The sequence below is a fragment of the Heliangelus exortis genome, chromosome 3, assembly GCF_036169615.1.
Source record: "Heliangelus exortis chromosome 3, bHelExo1.hap1, whole genome shotgun sequence".
Lineage (NCBI taxonomy): Eukaryota > Metazoa > Chordata > Aves > Apodiformes > Trochilidae > Heliangelus > Heliangelus exortis.
The window spans coordinates 49,801,311-49,819,214 of record NC_092424.1 but is presented as its reverse complement, the minus strand read 5'-3'; the positions used below and the strand labels follow the sequence as shown (position 1 = coordinate 49,819,214).

The 17,904-nt window shown below is 39.3% G+C and overlaps 1 protein-coding gene across 3 annotated transcripts in view; it reads right to left on the bottom strand.

Moving 5' to 3' along the window:
• LOC139794662 (SAM and SH3 domain-containing protein 1-like) overlaps positions 1-17,904 on the bottom strand; it is a 532,690-nt gene that overhangs the window by 182,839 nt on the left and 331,947 nt on the right. Inside the window, exon 1 of one of the 3 annotated variants that reach the window (XM_071740531.1) lies at positions 9,561-9,688. The exons of the other annotated variants lie outside the window; for them this stretch is intronic. Within the exon in view, the coding sequence (XP_071596632.1) occupies positions 9,561-9,605 (45 nt within the window). The 5' untranslated portion in view covers positions 9,606-9,688. Of the gene's footprint in view, positions 1-9,560; positions 9,689-17,904 lie in introns of those variants that run through there. 3 annotated transcript variants of the gene reach the window in all.

The window sequence follows — 17,904 nt, the reverse complement described above, 5'->3', positions numbered from 1 at the left end:
TCTATCACGACCAGTCAGAAAAAAAACTTCCCATGTTCAGAATGCTCTAAGGGTTTGCCTGTCTTGCAGCAACCCACTAATGCAAAACTTGCCTTATTTTGGGGTACTGGTAAGAAGATCATCCCTCCTTCTGATTCTCCCCATTTACTGAGTACTTCTTTCCCAAGGGATTTTGAAAAGACTCCTTAGGGTCCCCACTACTGTCTTTCCATTTCCCAAGGGAACCTCAAGCCTTGGCTCTGCTTCAGTCCTTTCCTTTGGCCAATGGTTTAGGTGAGCATCTAATGGTTTAGGTGAGCACCTTCCCAATAAAGTTGCCAACCACACCCAAACGTGGCCAGATGGGACACGTTAAATGTAGCTGAGGAGCTGTAATGGGCTGGGCAAGATTTAATACAAGCTCATTAAGCATTAAGTGCATGTGGTGACAGAGTGGTTCTGTCACCCTTGACTTTGACTTCAGCAATAATTTGGAGAGAAATACTAAATTAGAGCCAAAGGAAGACTATGTCTAAAAAGGCAAGAGATAATATTTTGGTTTACAGATAAGAAGGACAGCATGACAGCTTGTTCTCTGCTTGACTTTCAAATGCAGCACGTTACTCTAGGGGGATGGGTGCTGAGATGAAGTTTCAGCTCTGCATCTCTGAAAATAATACATACACACCTGAAAATGGATAAGATGACAGTTCTTTCCTTTGTGTGGCAATAATAAAGGGGTAACAGAGTTCCTGAAGAGGTAAAAATTTACACAAGGGATGAGGTACCTTCACTGAAGGTAACACAGAAATTCAGCATCTGTGGGAAATCACAGCTCTGCTTTGTACAAGGATTGCTGTTAAAGATTTAAAGAAAGCACATGTGTTAATAAATCTTTCCACAGACAAATGTCTGCTGCAGCTAGAAGAAATTAACTGACTTCTCCCAACACTTTCCTGCATGTCAATGTCTAACTTTTTAATCACAACCACCCTGCGTAACATGGAAATTAAGAACAGCATAATTTTCCAGTAATTACCAGAAACATACACATTTTCCAACAGGGTGACATTATGTCATGAATTCCCTTGTCAAGAGGAAAAAAAGACAAAACATATCATACTTGTTTGAGGAAGCAAAGTGATAGATTTGCCATGAGGGTAATCATCTATAAAAAAAAATTCCACTATTATCAACTCCTTGAATCTCTGCAAAGTGATTAATTTTCTGGCTGAGCTAATAATGAACATGCTTCTTCTGTTCACCATCTTCAGTTATTTTCTCTCTTGAGATTCATTTATCATTGACTACTGAACCCTAGAAATAAAAAACAGGCAACATCCCCTTTTGAAGTAATGGCTTAGGAGACCATTAAATCAAGAGGCAAACATCAGATTTGAAGATATACTTTTGAAATTCTAACAGCTGCAGGTTTTTTACAGGGGATCTGTATTGATGGTTTAGTAAAGGTATTGTGGAAAATAAGTTCATCTTGTGACAGCACAAAGTGGTGAACAGTAAATTGTTTGGGATTTTTTCTTTCAGATAAAACTCACAATAAGAGGAATGAAATTGCAGAAGTAATGTAATAAATGATACTATAAAGTGCAAATCACATTGCAGGAATCAGCTCAGGATGGTAGTTCAAGCACATTTTAGATCTAAAAAAGCCCATGTTAAAGCAGATCATGGAGATGCTTGAAGTCTTGTGAACCCTTCTACCCAAGCACAGCTCCCAGCTTGTCAGAGCCTCTCTTGGGGCATTGATTGACTGCTTTGCACTCTAAATATATGTGGAGTGACAGCCATGCTGGGAGCAATAGCCCAAAATGCTTTTCCTACAGTTCAGTGAGGCCTGAGGCTCCCTTAGGGATCTTGGAATCCCAATGTGGCTGAGTTTTCTCTGCTGCTGGCATCCCTGCTCTTTGGCAGAACTAAGAGATGGGGCATTTCTGGAGGCAAAAAGAGGAAGACACAGGATTTACACTTCAATTCTAGTCTTGTAAGATTCTGCTGTTACATTGTCTTGTTATCCCTATCTTGTATTTTCCATCGTAAAGAGCCATCATATCATCAGCCTGTGGAAACACAGGAAGGAAGATCCCTTTCAGATAAGAGGCGGAAGGAGCAGGACTGTCTTCTTGTGAGTAGGATGGAGAGATCTCCCCAAATTCCCTCTTACCTCATGCCTTGCTCAACCTTTTCTGGCACAGCAGGTAAAAACCATATGAACATGTGCTGTTGCAGGTGCTTGCCTGATGCTAATGGCAGCTCTTTCACAAGGTTATTGTGTAAGCATGTTCAGATCACTCACTTTATTCCTGACAAAGGTCTCTGGCCAAATTGATGAATCTAACTTGCAGGAGAAGACTTCTGAGAGGAGTGTTTTAGCAACACCAGGACACTAGGATTCGAGATAAGGAACAACTTTTTGACATTAACCAGTTCCATACTTCCCATGCTGTCTCACTGGGATGCTGTCCAAACAAAGCCTTTTGCTCTAATTTACTATGCTAAAGTGTATGGGATTTGAGAGATTACTCTCTTAGGTTCTAGTTTGTTGGTCTGAAGCCAAAATGCAGACAACACCTATGAAGTTCCAGAGCTAAGCAATTTAAGCTGCCTCTCTACAGGAGAGGCTCAATTTCATCAGCTTACAAAGCTGACAGCAAAGCACAGACCCTCTGTGACTTCTTCAGTGCTTACAAAGCCACAGGGAATTAGGGAGGCCTGGGTGTACAACTGCATTTGGACAGAGTGACAAAATGCTATTTGCTTTTATGAAGTCAACATTCTATATAGATTTTCCCTTAGTTAAGCCAATACAGCAGCTTTCCTCTGCAGATGAAGCTCATGGGTTACCTGCTTAGAAAGCAGAGATAATCTGTGATAGCAAATTCTCATGTGTTGTATGAACCAAGGGCAGGACTGCTGGAGGAGCAGAGGCTTCAATATCTGCTACTAATGGCATCAAATCATGTCCTAGGTCAGAAAAAACATTCTATTCATGAGGTAGTTTCTTGACACGGATTGCTCTAACACAGAGTTGCCAACAAGCCCAGCTATCATCCCTAGGAGCACCCTAGAAGTAAAAACTCACAGCTGCTTCTAGAATTTTGCATAGTGAGTACTGAAATGGATTCTCTGCTTAACATAGCAGACAGATAGCAAGAACAAAGCATGAAATCGGATTCCATGGATCCCTTAAATTTGTTTATGCAACCCATTGTTACTGCTCACAGAACAGCTTTGGCAGGCAAAGGCCACAACAAAGCATAGCCTTAGTTTATACAGAGCAATTTTCCCATCTGCCATTTTTGTTGTCTGTTGTTTTATATTGATTTCTTTCCACACAGTTCCAAGTTTAACCCAGGCACAGCTGCATTGATCCAAGAAAGCTTAAGTAATTTGTCTCTTCTAGTGAAGCAGAAATGGGGCAGGAGACAGTACATATCACCATTTTTTCTGGTAGGAATATGCTACAAGCTCTTTCCTGTAGCACTGTTGTAGATTAAGCCTGCATTTATGGCTTTTCATAGGAATATTTCTGGTACTTCCATTTTATCTCTGGCAAGAGTTGAAATTCACACTGAGGAACATATTCTCAAGTAATTCCTTCCTTTGCATGGGAATGAGCTGACTCAGCACATGAATTATGGAATCAGAGCTACGCAGTGCCATATCACAGCCCTTAGAATTATAAAGGAGATTTTTCATTAACTGGGGCTCTACAAAGGGATTTCAGCTGCATCTACCTGAAGCCCACATGATTATTTTGCCGAGCTGTCCCACGGGATGTGCCCTATAGATCTTTCTCAGTGGTTACAATTGCCTGTTCATTTACCTGGGGTCCCTTTTTAAGACCTTTCTTGTCACTGCAGTGCCACAAAAGAGAAATTGTAAGTGGCCAGTGTAATCATGGTATCCATCATACAAGAAGAGATGAGCAGAGGCTGTTGACTTTAGTAAACCAGAGTCTGAGATGGAGACCACTCAGAGGGATGAAAACCTGAGTTAAAAGCACCTCTCTTTAAGATGACCACAAGGGCATACAAGCTAAAGGGTTGCTGAAGCAGTGAGGTTCAGGGCTGCTGGCCTAACTACCAGTAAGGTCAGAAGGTTCCTCTCAGTCCTTTTGTTCTGATGGTAAACTGTGGTGATAACATGAAAAATTCCTAGCAGCACAGGAGTATTACAGATACATCTAAAAAAAAAAAAAAAAAAGTAAATTATATAAATCATTATATGCTGTTAGGGAATTAATCTAGCCTAATTTTAAGGTTTTTCAATGAGAAGGCTTCACTGTAACAGTAAATACTGTTACAGAAATTATGGTCACTTCTATTCATAAACACCTTTCAATACACTCTAAATTCAGATGAAATCCAGTGGGTTTTATTTAATAGCAAAGCTTCATAGCAGATAAAGCATCAACTGCGAGAAAATTGCAATTCTTTCTTGCTAATGAGCATTGGTAGATTATTGTGTGACAGGAAGAATATGCCAGGGGAATAACCCTGCTGAACATTTCATTCTCCCTGGAATATGCTTTTGCAAGATAAGTCACATAAAATACAGTGTGTCCATTGTCTAACCTGTTGGAAAAGAGCAGGTACATGAAGAACTCAGTGAAAATCTCAGAGAACCTTCTGACAGCCATGGACATGGTTTAAATGCCATTTCCAATCAGGGCACTGTAGGTAAAGGCCAGGCATGTAGCCCAGTTGTATATCTGGAAATTGTTGACAGGAATGACTGACAAGAGCTGATCCAAAAATTCAGGAATTATCAAATTGGCCAGCAGAAAACCACAGAAAAAAAAGAGGCTCAAGGAGGCAGCTGAAAGGAGCCCAACATGACTGATGCTAGCAGATAAATGCAAGATGTATCTTTGTGATATTGAATTCCAAACTTTAAGCATGCCATCAATGAAAGGTATGAAGTGACACACATTTTAAAGGTCTAGACCTGTTTTCCCCTCCCAAATACAAACTCATAACTTATTAAGACAGTCAATTGATTTTTACTTGAAAGGAGCTAAGAGTGTGATTCATATTTTCATTTTGTGCAGCACCAAACCAGAATGTCCCTCCTTCTCCCACTTGGAAAGCCATCATCAGACACAGCTTCCCTATCTGCTCCCAAACTCCCAGACCAAGCTGTCAAAGCTCTCCCTGTTAGCTAAGCTAAGGAATAAGCTCCAACAGTTTCCAAGATGAGAATGATAGGATGTTTAGTGGTAAATGAGGATATTTGGAATACATCTGTGGACATACACTTTGTCATTTGCTACTCAGTGCATCTCTAGCTCGGAGGAATGTCATCTCTTATGCAGCAGCAGCTGTTATTGTTTGGATTGTAAATAGTTATAAGCCATATGGTGTGGCAGAAGAAAAAAACTTCACACTTTGTCACATGGACAAATATTATTATTGCAAAGAATAAACACATCAATGTATGCATCTTTTCTCTAAGGAAGCCTTCAGTCTGGTTTAAAAAAAATTGTTTTTCAGATGAACACATTACCTGTAAAAAAAAGGTTTGCATTTTTAGAATTTGGATGACTGGACATAAAACAAATGCAGGTGTGTAGTAGATAAAGTGTTTTCAGTTCCATCAGCTGAGATGAAAAAGCAGCACAAAATACTACTAGAGTTAGTAAACTCAGAGTAAAAATTAGGAGGAGGAGAGAAAAAAACACTTTCTATATGCAACTAATATGGAGAAGTATATTTCAGTATAATTTGCTGCCCTCCTATCTTGCTATATAAAAAGTGGCAGGACTGTGGCATATCATCCAAATGGATCAGCAGTTTCTTAGTGCAAGTGACTTGACCACATGGTCAGTGATGGGTAAAGCTGTTCAGATGTTAGTGGATTGTACACAGTGAAGAACAGGCCTCTCAAAAATGGTGAAGCCTCTGCTTGGCAAGGGAAGCTGGCTACAATCACTGTTTCCAGAACTTGGAATAACGAGAAGATGCATCCCACTCCCTTGCTGTGCCTGAGCTTACAAAGTCAGGCTTTCCAGCCCCTACAACAGGATTGCAGAATACCCCCTGAATTCAGCAGGGTTGCTTTCATTTTAAGGATAATTTATTCAGTGTTTGTGTTTGAAACCTAATATTGCTTTTGTTTATGTTATCACTAAAGTGCTTTTTTACTTATCTTTTTACTTTAAGCACTTCAATTAAAGGAAAGTGTGAACACTCTTTCCATTGTCTGGTGAGGCTGGCAACACACACAGTTAACTCACAGTTTTGCAGAGCCAAATTTCTGATCTACATTCCAAAAATCTTTGTAGGCTGATGCTGCACTTGTCATTTCCTTACACTGACACATCCTTTTCCTATGGTTAGACAGACCCCATGAACCCATGACGTCGCAATTACAAGTTCTATTATACTCTTCTGTCTGCCTGTTTCATTGACACCAACTGGGACACCCCAGCAGTTCTGAATTTATGACATGAAAACCTCCTTCTGCCCTCCAAACAAAATGATCCAGCAGACAATAAAGACAGCAGGGCACTCCTAAGCCTGCAAGAGTGATGCCTGGGCTCAGGATGCCAGGAGCCATGAAGGGAAATCAAGAGACCTTCCCCATTCACTAGCCCTTGCTGCAAGTCATAGTTCAAACCTGAGCCACAGATATGAAACCAGGCAGCAAACCAGCACCTAATGAGAAATGAGAAAAAACTCCTCTATCTTTCCACGGGATTTGGTTTTCCTTGCATCAAACAGACATTCTGCACTAGTGACCTCCCCCCTAGTTTTCAATGTGAGATAACTATAGGTTTAAACATTTTTCTACCCGTTATACTTTCTATCCTGACATAAGCCATGTTCTAGCTGTCACGTATTTCTTTACCAAAACTCAAAAATGGAACTGAGGTACACAAAATATTTCCTGTGAGGGTGGCGAGACACGAGCAGAGGTTGCCCAGAGAAGTTGTTGCTGTCCCATCCCTGGAAGTGTTCAAGGCCAGACTGAATGGGGCTTGGAGCAACCTGATCTAGTGGAAGGTGTCCCTGCCCATTAAGGGGAGTTGGAACTATATTCATCTTTAAGGTCCCTTCCAGCCCTAGCCATTCTATGATTCTATGAAAATGCCTGTGGTAGAATGAGTCCACTACTGTCTTTGAAGCATTAGCATGCCTCTGTTTTCTTTTTATCTTTGACAGGGGATATGGCTCAGTCCAATGATCTGATACTGACCAGCTATCCTGACTCACTCTGACCAAGCTTTCTGGATAATCCCATCCCCAAGACACATTGGGAACTAGTTCACCACCTTCCAGCACAGAGATAACACTGCTGAGTGACTTGAGGCTCGCCTCCAGATCTCAGCTCAGCACAGCAGTGTTCCTGCAAACCTCATGAACAATGCAGACACCAGCATATCTTCTTCATGACTATCATCTGGTTTCTGCCACAGGAATGCAATGCATTTGCTGTTTTATTTTGAAATTACAACCAGTACTTCCAGGCACCTTCCTTTTAAAATCCTTCCTGAAAATTACAGTGTTCGCACAACCACAGCCCTATTTTTCAAAAGTATTTTTTGCTCCTTTGAAAATGTTGTGTTCAAGTGCAACAAACATGAAGAAAATGGTATAGTCCTACAAGCAATGCTCTATGAGAAGAAAATATTAGGAACACATGGATGCTTATTTGGTTTCAAGAGATAGGAATGATCATAGACAGAAAATTTCATTTCACCTTCTTCATGTAGTGCTTATAAAGCTCAGCTCTGAGCTCTGGTCTTGGCAAAGAGAGCTCACGAGAGAAGAAAGTACAGTTAGGTGAAGATGGAAATACTATCATTCTAGGACGAAGGCAGGAAAAAAAACTCCAGCAATTGCAAAGAAGAACTGTTCTTCTCATGTCATTCTTAAAGAAAGACCTAATTTCATTAGCAAATCATGAAGGTGACACGTTGCAAAGGATATCATGGGACACAAGCTTTCCTGAAATAACTACATTGCAAGGTTAACTTCCATGTATGGGAATGCACTCAATAGTAAACAACCACAACTGTTTTTATTCACAAAACTGTTGGTTTACAACCAGATTGCGTGATCACGGCCTAAAGATTCAACAGGGTGTGCATTTCCACTTGCAAACTTGCTGTCCTGAGCTAGGATGTTTGTACAAATCATATACCCAAGATAGCAAAATTAAGAATTTCATAGCTTGCAAGCTTAAATGAAATTATGTGAGAAAAATTTAGCTTAACTTATACATGTCTAAAATGCAAGTAAACCTACCTCTGGATTTTCAGCAGTTGGATAGCCAAATGGTTACTTTAGTTGTCTTTTTTAAAACAAGGCAATACAAGTAAGTCCTTACAAATATGTACAACTTTTATATAAATCACTCACTCCTAACTGCAGTGCTGCCTGTGAAGGAAAGACCTAGAGATGACTGAAACAGCATCATCAAAACCTAAATACACCAATGGAGTAGAATCATAGCAGCCCTGTGAAGGAAGCAAAAATTACTGATATATAAAAAATCTGGAAATCAAAAGATTTCATGGGGATACCTTGCCAGTTGAATTAAGTGCAATTCACTTTGTAAGCAAGTGTAGTAAAATTGTTTGTACAGTGGCTTCTTCAAACTCCTATAAGGCTGCCTGTGGCAGTGCCCGAAAAGATATGCCAGACACACTGATTACACGCCTTACCAGCTAGATCACACTGCCTCTCTGCCTCAGAGAAAAAAAAAAGTGTTCCTTTAGTTACTGTAGAAAACCTCCTGTTGATTTTTTCTTTTCATCAGGCTAATATGAATGTCCTGATTACCATCAGTAACACAGAAGGCACAATAATGTTTACTTGTCCTAACCTGCAGCTATGCATATGGTTACCTCCCTATACTTAAGCAGCATTATTTTGTCTGGTCTTTTTATTCTTGTGGGCAAAACTTGGACTTAAAAAAACCACCCTGACTCCTTGGATAAAATCAACAATTCAATGACTGAAACATTATTTGCATTCTGAAGGAAAAAAAAAAAAAAAAAAAAAAAAAAAAAAAAAAAAAAAGAAAAGGAACAAAAAAAGGCTACTTATAGAACATGCAGAATACAGTTAATACAAATAACACTGTTCCCAGAAAGCAAGCATTCATAATTAGTAATTTTAAAAGTTTTCCCCCATCTGAAACAAAATTAGGTTTTTTTTTAGTAAAAAACCACCCTTTTTAAATATCTAGATAACAATACCACAAATTATTTTCAAAATCTAGGTTATTATTATGTTAAAAGCAGCTGCTTAGACAAAATGCATCTATTTAATGAGCTGACATGTTTCCCTTTCAGAAGAAATCAGATGAACTAACTGTGAATCAGATTTGTATCTCAATATAAAAAGAGAAATTACATTCCACTTTCCCATGAAACACGACAGTAAGCATGCCTGTTACTATCTCAGCCCTTCTTTAATTTTTAGGTTTTCCACTTAATAAAAAACATAACCTTGCAGTTACACTAACAAAATCACTTCCATCTTAGTTTTCAGAAACTGCTAAATGAAACAACAAAAATAATCCCTCCTTCCCCCCTCACATGGTTTACTCACCATCACTTTATTCCAAAACTCAGTTTCACTTGAAAAATTATCCATAACAATGAAATGATTTCTTCTTGTCAAAACTATTGCTCTAACAATTTAACTGACTGAACGAAGAACAGGAAACATTGTGCTCTGCAGAGCACTCTAACCAAGCTCTGTTGTTTTCACTGATGCAAGGAGGCTTCTAAGCAAACGAGTTTGCCAGCAAGCTGGGTAGTGGCATTTTCCTTATGATTCAAAAGTGAAGTATGCCTCAGCTAACTGCTTGCACAACATATAATAAAGGAACTCAGGGATTCATATATGTCTCTAACATAGCCATTTGTAAAACTTCAACTCCTATTACCATCTGTAACTCTGCCACACCTCAAAAATGACGTGCCAGATACAAACTTTTACTGGGTGCTATGTGCAGCCAAGAGAAAGATAGCTTCAAGCCAGAGGCTTGTGCTTAAAAATCGCTGAAGTGTAAGTCCCTAAGGTGTATGGAGTTACATTCTGTGTATGGAACGTAGCTGCAGATTCCTATCTGCTAAATATATAAATATCATAAATTTCATTGTAAGCTACACGTTAAAAACTTCTTGTCTACCACAGAGCATTACTGGATTAATGCACAAAACTATTGTGATAGGAAGAAGTTACAAAACCATATTTAAATGCACTTATAATTACCACTTTTAACAGTTCAACCCCTGCCCTATGCCCCCGAACCCCAAAAAACCCAGAAAAATTTGCAGTGCATTTTTTGAGAAATGGGGAGAAGATGATCCAGGGACAATCTAAATTCTGCATCTTCTTTTCCACAGGTACACAAACCTGTCTGTGCCCTGAGAAGAGGCTGAGGATTTTAGTAACAACTCCCTGCAGCAAATTAGAATGGGGGAAAAACATTTAACAACCTCATGACTATCTGTTAGTTGGGAGGCTCCAGTGCAAAATTTGTCACTTTTATTTCATCTGCCTTTATTTAAAACTTTCGGTCAGCTGCTCTCAGAGGTAGACCTTGTAAAGGGTCAATTTTTTCAAATCCCAGGGAAAAAAAAATACTACTCCAAGCAATAAAATTCCCTTGCAGACCTTTACATGACCATCAAGCCCTCATAAGATAACCTATTTTTCTTTCCAAGCTTTTCCTTTTTCTAATACACTGAGGTCTGAGGTAGTATTTACTCTTGGAGTTTCCTAGTAAGTTGGGACTTGTAGCTCTTACTGCTGAGACAATCTAGATGAATGTTGTACACAAGCTCCAAGTTTTAATATTTAAAAGCTTTTGTTTTCTGACAAGCTCTTATCTGTAATATCCTCCTATCTCTAACATCTTCCTCTGACACTTGCTGTGCTCGAGGGCTGCTCTTGTAACGATGAGAAGCTGACAAGTACAACTAAGTAAGAATGTGGATGGACGTGGAGAGCAGTTCCAGGGGGAAATACCTATATATGTAACACCTAATATTATAGTATACTGATAGTAGCATAGCATATATGCTTTTATAGCCTGACTTGCTTATAAGCTTTCAGATGACATTCAATAAGGTCAGTGGGACAAAATGAAAAGGAAAATAAAAGTGCTGTTTTCACCCAGGGGAGGTGCCCAGGCTAGTATAATGTTCCCACCACACTCTGACTGTGCATTCTGCTGTAGGATATAGTTGCACTATTTAACACCTCTCAACACTTGAAACTCAATGATCTCATTTCAGATTTAACGTCCCAATGCCAACCCCCAATAATATAGGATAAATCTAGATGCACCTTTAATCAGTATTTATTCCCAGTAAATCACTTCAGATTTCTACTTACACAAGCAAAATGAAATAAAAGATGTCGATCATCCCATAATTGTCCAGAAATAAACAGTTACAAAGAATGTTGTTCAGCAATAACTCTTCCATTAGTACTTTTCAAGCTCTTTGATCTGCAAAAACTAGCAAACTGTTCCTTATCATCATGTATGGCTTTTTCTGCTTTATTATTTGAAGTCTGCAGCTTGGTGAATGGATATAATTCTTCTGGCATTTTGTAGAACACAGACATCTTTGTCCTATTGCAAAGGAACTTTAACCCTCTGGGCTTTCCAGTTACAACTAGGATGTCTCCAGTTCTTTTTTTGTTATTTTGAACCACTTATGTTGAACCAAGTGGGCTGGAAACACATCCTGTTGCTGAGTTCCACTGTAATCCCTAGGAAAATTTTTTTAGAACCATTACTTTACCACAATAATGTTACTTCATTTTACTTAGGCATTTTATTTTGAGTAGCATTTGAGAATGTATTATAAAGTTTAATTTACACAAAAAATTCCCTCATTTTAGATTAGTTATTTAAAATACTAAAACCCAATTTCATCAGTTAGAAATACTGTGGTGAAAACAGCAAGAGACTGACTTCTTGGTTTCAAATTATTGGGAGGCGGAGGGGGAAAAAGAAAAGCAAAGGTTGAGTGATGGCATCTTGTGCATCACTGTACCCTGCAAGCAGGAACTCAGGATAGAGATGGCAAGTAAAACCACAGAGGTGAAATGGCACACAGTAGAAACCAACTTTAAAAGCTTATTTTTGTCTTTTTTTTTTTCCTCCCTATTTCTTGCACTATACAGCATAAAATCTTCCACTGGGATCACAATAAACATCTATCAAAGATCTTTCTCTGGTACCTTAACAGCAGGCCAAATAATTCAGAGATCAGTTGAAGTTCAATTACATTTTTCTGCAGTGAGTGAGAAAAAGGTGAAAAGTAAATCACCTTTATGTACCCTTCCTGAAGTTCTATTATATTGATCTCCCAGAAAACACGTCCTGAACATGTCCATCTAGCTCTGTGCCTCTGCCTGTACCATGCAGACCCGTGCCCAATTCAATACCTATTTAAATAGCTCCTGATTAAAATAATTAACATTACACATAAAAAAATTATTTATACATTATTTATTTATAAATAAATTTCCTATAAACCTTATTCCTTAGTGCTTCAGCACACTTCACCTGCTTTGTGAGAAAGATTTCCAAGATTTAATTTCTGTAGCAATCACAAGGAGATTTTGTTTTTAATGACCTATGCCTGATGCAGACCTTGATACTACAGGCACATACTAAGAGCCCACCTCTTCTTTCTCAGCTGTGGAAGTGCAGCAATTCACCCCATCCAAGGGACAATCTTTACATACTGCTGTACCACTGCAGATTTCCCTCATCCTGTGGGTGATTAGGACAGTGTACTGTGACACTACTGTGCTGAATAAAACACCCACGAGTTCTTTATTGCCAGACTTAAAGTACAATACTCTCCAGCTCCACTCTTCATCTTCCAGCATCTGTCACTTCCTCTGACAAGGTAGAGGAAGATTTCACTTCTGGTTTACTAGGTAAGGTCTGGTTTTTGCAGCACAAAGTAAAATTATAGATCAAGTTTTATTGACCAATGAAGTCTTACACTGGCACGGAAACCCATTAGCTTGAAAATTAGGATCTAAAGTGAAATTATTCTAACAGCTAACACAAGTGCATGCATCAGCTAACATGACAGTAAATAATTTTGGACCTTACTATGAGTAGATTATATGCTCCTGGAAGGCAAGCAACTAACTTGCAGCAAAGGGCTGCTGGATTTTTTGGAAAAAAACAAACAGAACTGACTGCCAAAAAAATACCTTCAACTGCTCCACAAGTATTAACAAAATTGAGATTAGTACTGCAGAAAATAATCCTGTCTTCTATTGTGGCCTCAGTGTTATGATCGAGTATGTTTTTTAAACTAGTAGAAATGGGCTGAATGCTGATTGTAAAAACCTTCAAAAACCACCAGTTTGCACGTAGGAATCCAACCACTCTCATGTCCTGGGCACATGCAGAGCCTCTAGTGGCAGGGCGACACATAACACTGTCACTGTCACAGGACAACACTGTCACTGAAAAGTTGCTGGACAAGAGCACTGCCATATGCCTGTGACCTCCCAGCATCTTGATTCCTGTTTTCCACTCCCTGATTACTCTTAGAACAGGGCTTGATGAAGTTATGTTACAGGATAAAGCACCAGCATTCTTCCTCTTAAAGGCCTTCAGCAATTTTCAAGTTTAGGGGCACTCTGTACCAGGAGTCTGACTCGAATTAGGAACATAGTATACTCCTTTTCCCACTCTACTCCCGAATGAGTGCTGTCAGGTCAAAGCCTTACCTGCAGCAGTGCAGGATGTGTCTCACTATGTGATGCAGAAAGGAATGCGGGGCACATTGTGGCCCTTACTCCAATCAAGTTTGTAAGAAATGTCACTTTATGGAAGGGGTTACGGATTTGGAAATTACATAAAGTGCCTGAACACTTCCTTCATATGCTTTAGGGTAACTATAACAAACTCGGAATATTGCACAGTAAGAAGTGAAAGCACTGCTGAAAGATTCATAACCTGCAATAGTAATTTAATAATCAAGCTCTTATAAAATAACAACACCAGCTGACACTGGGAACCTCCCCAATCAGTGCATCCCTAGCAATCGCCTCTCACTTGATTATGCTAATGTAGTTGATACTAGATGCAATTCAAAGATTATTGAAGTCAATGAGTGTTCTTCATTAATGCCAATGGAATTTGAATCAGATTCATAAAGGTAAAATGAGGAAGTAGAAATGTAGTATGGGCATAAGCAGCAATAGTGGTTCTAGAACTTTGATATTAAGTTACTGTGTCCATACTATGTACAATGGTAAAAGATCCTTGAAAATAGTTGTTTTGGATTTTTTGTGATAAAAGACTGTGTTTGACCACTTGCTATAAATGTACTGTTATCTGTACACACGATTTTTTGACACATCAAAATACCCTTTGGATTGTGAAATACCAAGAGAGTTTTGATCATAAAATTCCTTCTGAATACTAATTAAGCTAATAACTGGATTCAGCTTTACAGTTGAGATTCCCATTACATGAAATAGGAACATTTATGACAACAAAATCTGAGAGGTGACAGGAATTATTTTTTCCTATTTATATAGAGCAGTACATGAAGATACAAGAGAAGGACTGTTTTAAAGAAAATGAAAATAAAATGAAGAGGAAATGTGGCAGAAAGTCCTCTGACTTATAGATCAGGTTTTATTGACCAATGAAGTCTTACACTGGCATGGAAACCTATCAGCTTGAAAATTAGGATCTAAAGTGAAATTATTCTAACAGCTAACACAAGTGCATGCATTAGCTAACATGACAGTGTTATGACTTGAAGTCTCTGACAGTGACTCCAAATACAAACTAGATAGTAAATTACTAAATCTGGACATAGTTATTCTAAAGGACTCTTAAATTTTACCATTTCTCCATACTTGTTTAGCTACAGGGATTTGTAGGGATCAGGCCAAAATTTGGGTAGGAAAAAACTTTATCACACGATTACTGCATTTTCTTCAGTCCTCATCTTAATTCATTGAAAACACTGAAAGAGCATGTAGACTTCGGAGGTGTTTGGACACTAAATGACTGTAAAGTTCACAGCAGGCTATGGAATTCAAATCAGGTCAGCATCTTCACTCTGGGAACTCCTGCACAGCTCTTTCTGCATCAATGAGTAGCAAAACTTTGTCACGTTCACAGATACTTTTGCCAAAACGGAGTGGGGAAATGCTACTTTTAAGTTTTCTAACTATTTATGGTTTTTTTTTTTACTCTACCTCCTCCTCCCTGAAGGAACAATGCTACCTTTTGAAATCAGGGTGCTGACAGGAAGAGTTCCCATTGCTCTTTTTATAGATTCTGTAGCAGAAAACCCTGGCTTGAATAAAAATTTGCAGTAGCAGCTGTCTTTTCAGGGATGAAACAAAGCTGAGACATGAAGGTCAATTCCTACGGGAGGTAGGAGAAGCATTTAACAAATATTGTAAGCAGAGGAGCACAAATACATTCCCCTGGATTGCATCTCTGGCCTTTGAGGCTGGAAGTTAGAGATAGCAGACAGCATTGTTCTCCACCTGGAGACAGCCTAACTCAAGGCATTTATCTGTGCAGAAACCCCCCATGCACAAATCAGGACACTTTGACATAATAAAATGCCCACTGCTTCAAAATATATTTTTAGCTTCTTTTCAAGGAAGTGGGGCTTAGTATTTCTTCCTTGATAGAGCTCGCCAGCTTGGACAGACTAACAGCAATTTTAAGCTTAAAGAATAGGACAGATCAAACAAAACCACCCCATCTCCTGAAAATACTGATGTCTGCTAACTTTCTTACTTTCACTTGGTGAAAGTAAGGCCTAGGTGGACTTAGATTGTTGGGCTTAGATTGTTGACCATATACACTGTGCTATATGTTTCAGACCACGTACCCAGAGCGCTGCCACACCAGAGGGGAAAAAGAAAAGCATTAGGCAGCCCTGCTACCCCTGCAGAAGTGATGCCAGTGATCATTTGTGCTTACATGAACATCCTATACAGCACAATATTCTACAACTTGCCTGTGCTGGAAGGCAGGACAGAAAGCCACTGATTCTCCTTGTTCAGTCAGGCCTACACGAACATTATGCTTTTGAAAACAAAGCAGTGAATGCTATTTTTTTTGTTAGAAAAGTTACAAGCTCATTTACCTAAGACAACAGAAAAGTGTATTTGTTCTCATATAAGGTTTCCCAGCAAACAACAAACAGTAAACAATGCTCTCCCTCTCCTGTTTATACTTGAAGAGACTTTTCAATATTATTTTCTCATGAAGCACCATTTTCCCCTCCATCTATGGCAATTCAATTTAATGTGTTCAATTTAATGGAGCAACCCAGCAACATGGGAAAAGCACTTATAGGCCAAGCTCAGTTGCAGCACAGACTGATATGATTACCTGTCAAAAATAATCCAGAATTATATGAAGTATATAAATAACCAGCAAGATATTTATCAAACTCCTTGGCAGTGCTATATGAAGGGTAAGTCAGGGTCTGATACTTGATAGGAAAAAAATGTCCAAGGCAAGAAGTCAGTATAGGCCCAACCTGGCTCTTAGCAGAAGTCATGGTTGTATCCCCATCCTTCCCACAGCATCTGGCTTTAACAGAACAGTATTTAGCAATACTGCTAGTCAGCCTCATTCCTGATTATATAATATCTGTAGGTACTTTGATAACTAAACAAAACACAACCCCCCGGACAACAATATGATCTTTTAATTAATATAAAATCCATAACTTAAAGCTTTCTCAAAGAGTCAGCTCTTGGAATCATGTTATTTATGAGAAGCTCAGTCTTCATGAAGAATATCAATATGTTTTAAGCACTCAGTCACAGCAAAGGGACAGAGAACAGAGAGCCTAATGCAAGAAAGATGTAATTTTTTATTTTTATTTTTTTTTTATATTTGGCATTAGCAATGAGGAAAACAAAATCTCTATCAATGGAATCCTTCAGCATTTTGTTCATATCTACAGTTCTTTGAAATAAAACCACAATGGACTCAGTTGCCTCATCAACTTCTATCCAGAGTATCATAAACAATCCAAAATTTCCTTTCTCTTCCAGTGTGTAGTTCCGCTTATTTCAGAAGGATAGCACAGCACAGCAGGAAAGCACGAAATGAAACAATTTATCTGGGCTATAAACAGACTACTGATCTTGCAATGGTTAATACCAAAACACAATGCAAATACTAGCAACTTCACAGTAGTGCTTTTGGGGATAAAGTGGTTGTTAATGGCAAATAAATCTGTAGTTTCAAATCTAGACCTTGAAAAATCCCAATGATACTTTTTTTTTTTACCTTCTGCAAGTAAAAACTATTATGTCAAGAAAAAATATCAACTCTTTCTTCCCTATAATGTTTAAGTTGTGATCTTGTACATAAGCAAATCATGCTTTTCCTTCTTCTTTGTCCTATTTAAGTTCTCTTATGGTTTTCCTTCATTCTGTTGGGGTTCGGGGTGAGTGAAAGGTTGCTTGGCATGGACTTTTTCAGCAGACACCAATATTTGCTTCTTTTGAAAGGCAAAAGCAAATGCCGATTCCTACCATTCCCGAGGCGGTGGGAGCCCCGCACAGCTCCTGATCATACCCCACAGGGGGCAGCCCAGGGGGCACACCCCCCCGTCCCTGAGAGCTGCCGGGAGGGCTGTGCCGCCCCTTGCCCGGGGACCTGCTGGGAGGGGCCGGCATTCCTTCCTTTTGGTTTGAGTTTTCGCGTTTGCTTCTTTTAAGGGACGAGTTGTGCAACTCTCACAGGTACGAACGCCCGGGCACACCGAAACCCGGCGGGCGGCCCTCTCCGCTCAGGCACCTCCAACGGCCCCGGCTCCGAGCAGCCGCTAGGTGGCAGCCGGCGCTCGTGAAGGTGACGGTTGGCCGGCGGCGGTTGGCCAGCGGCCGTTGGCAGCCTCCCTGC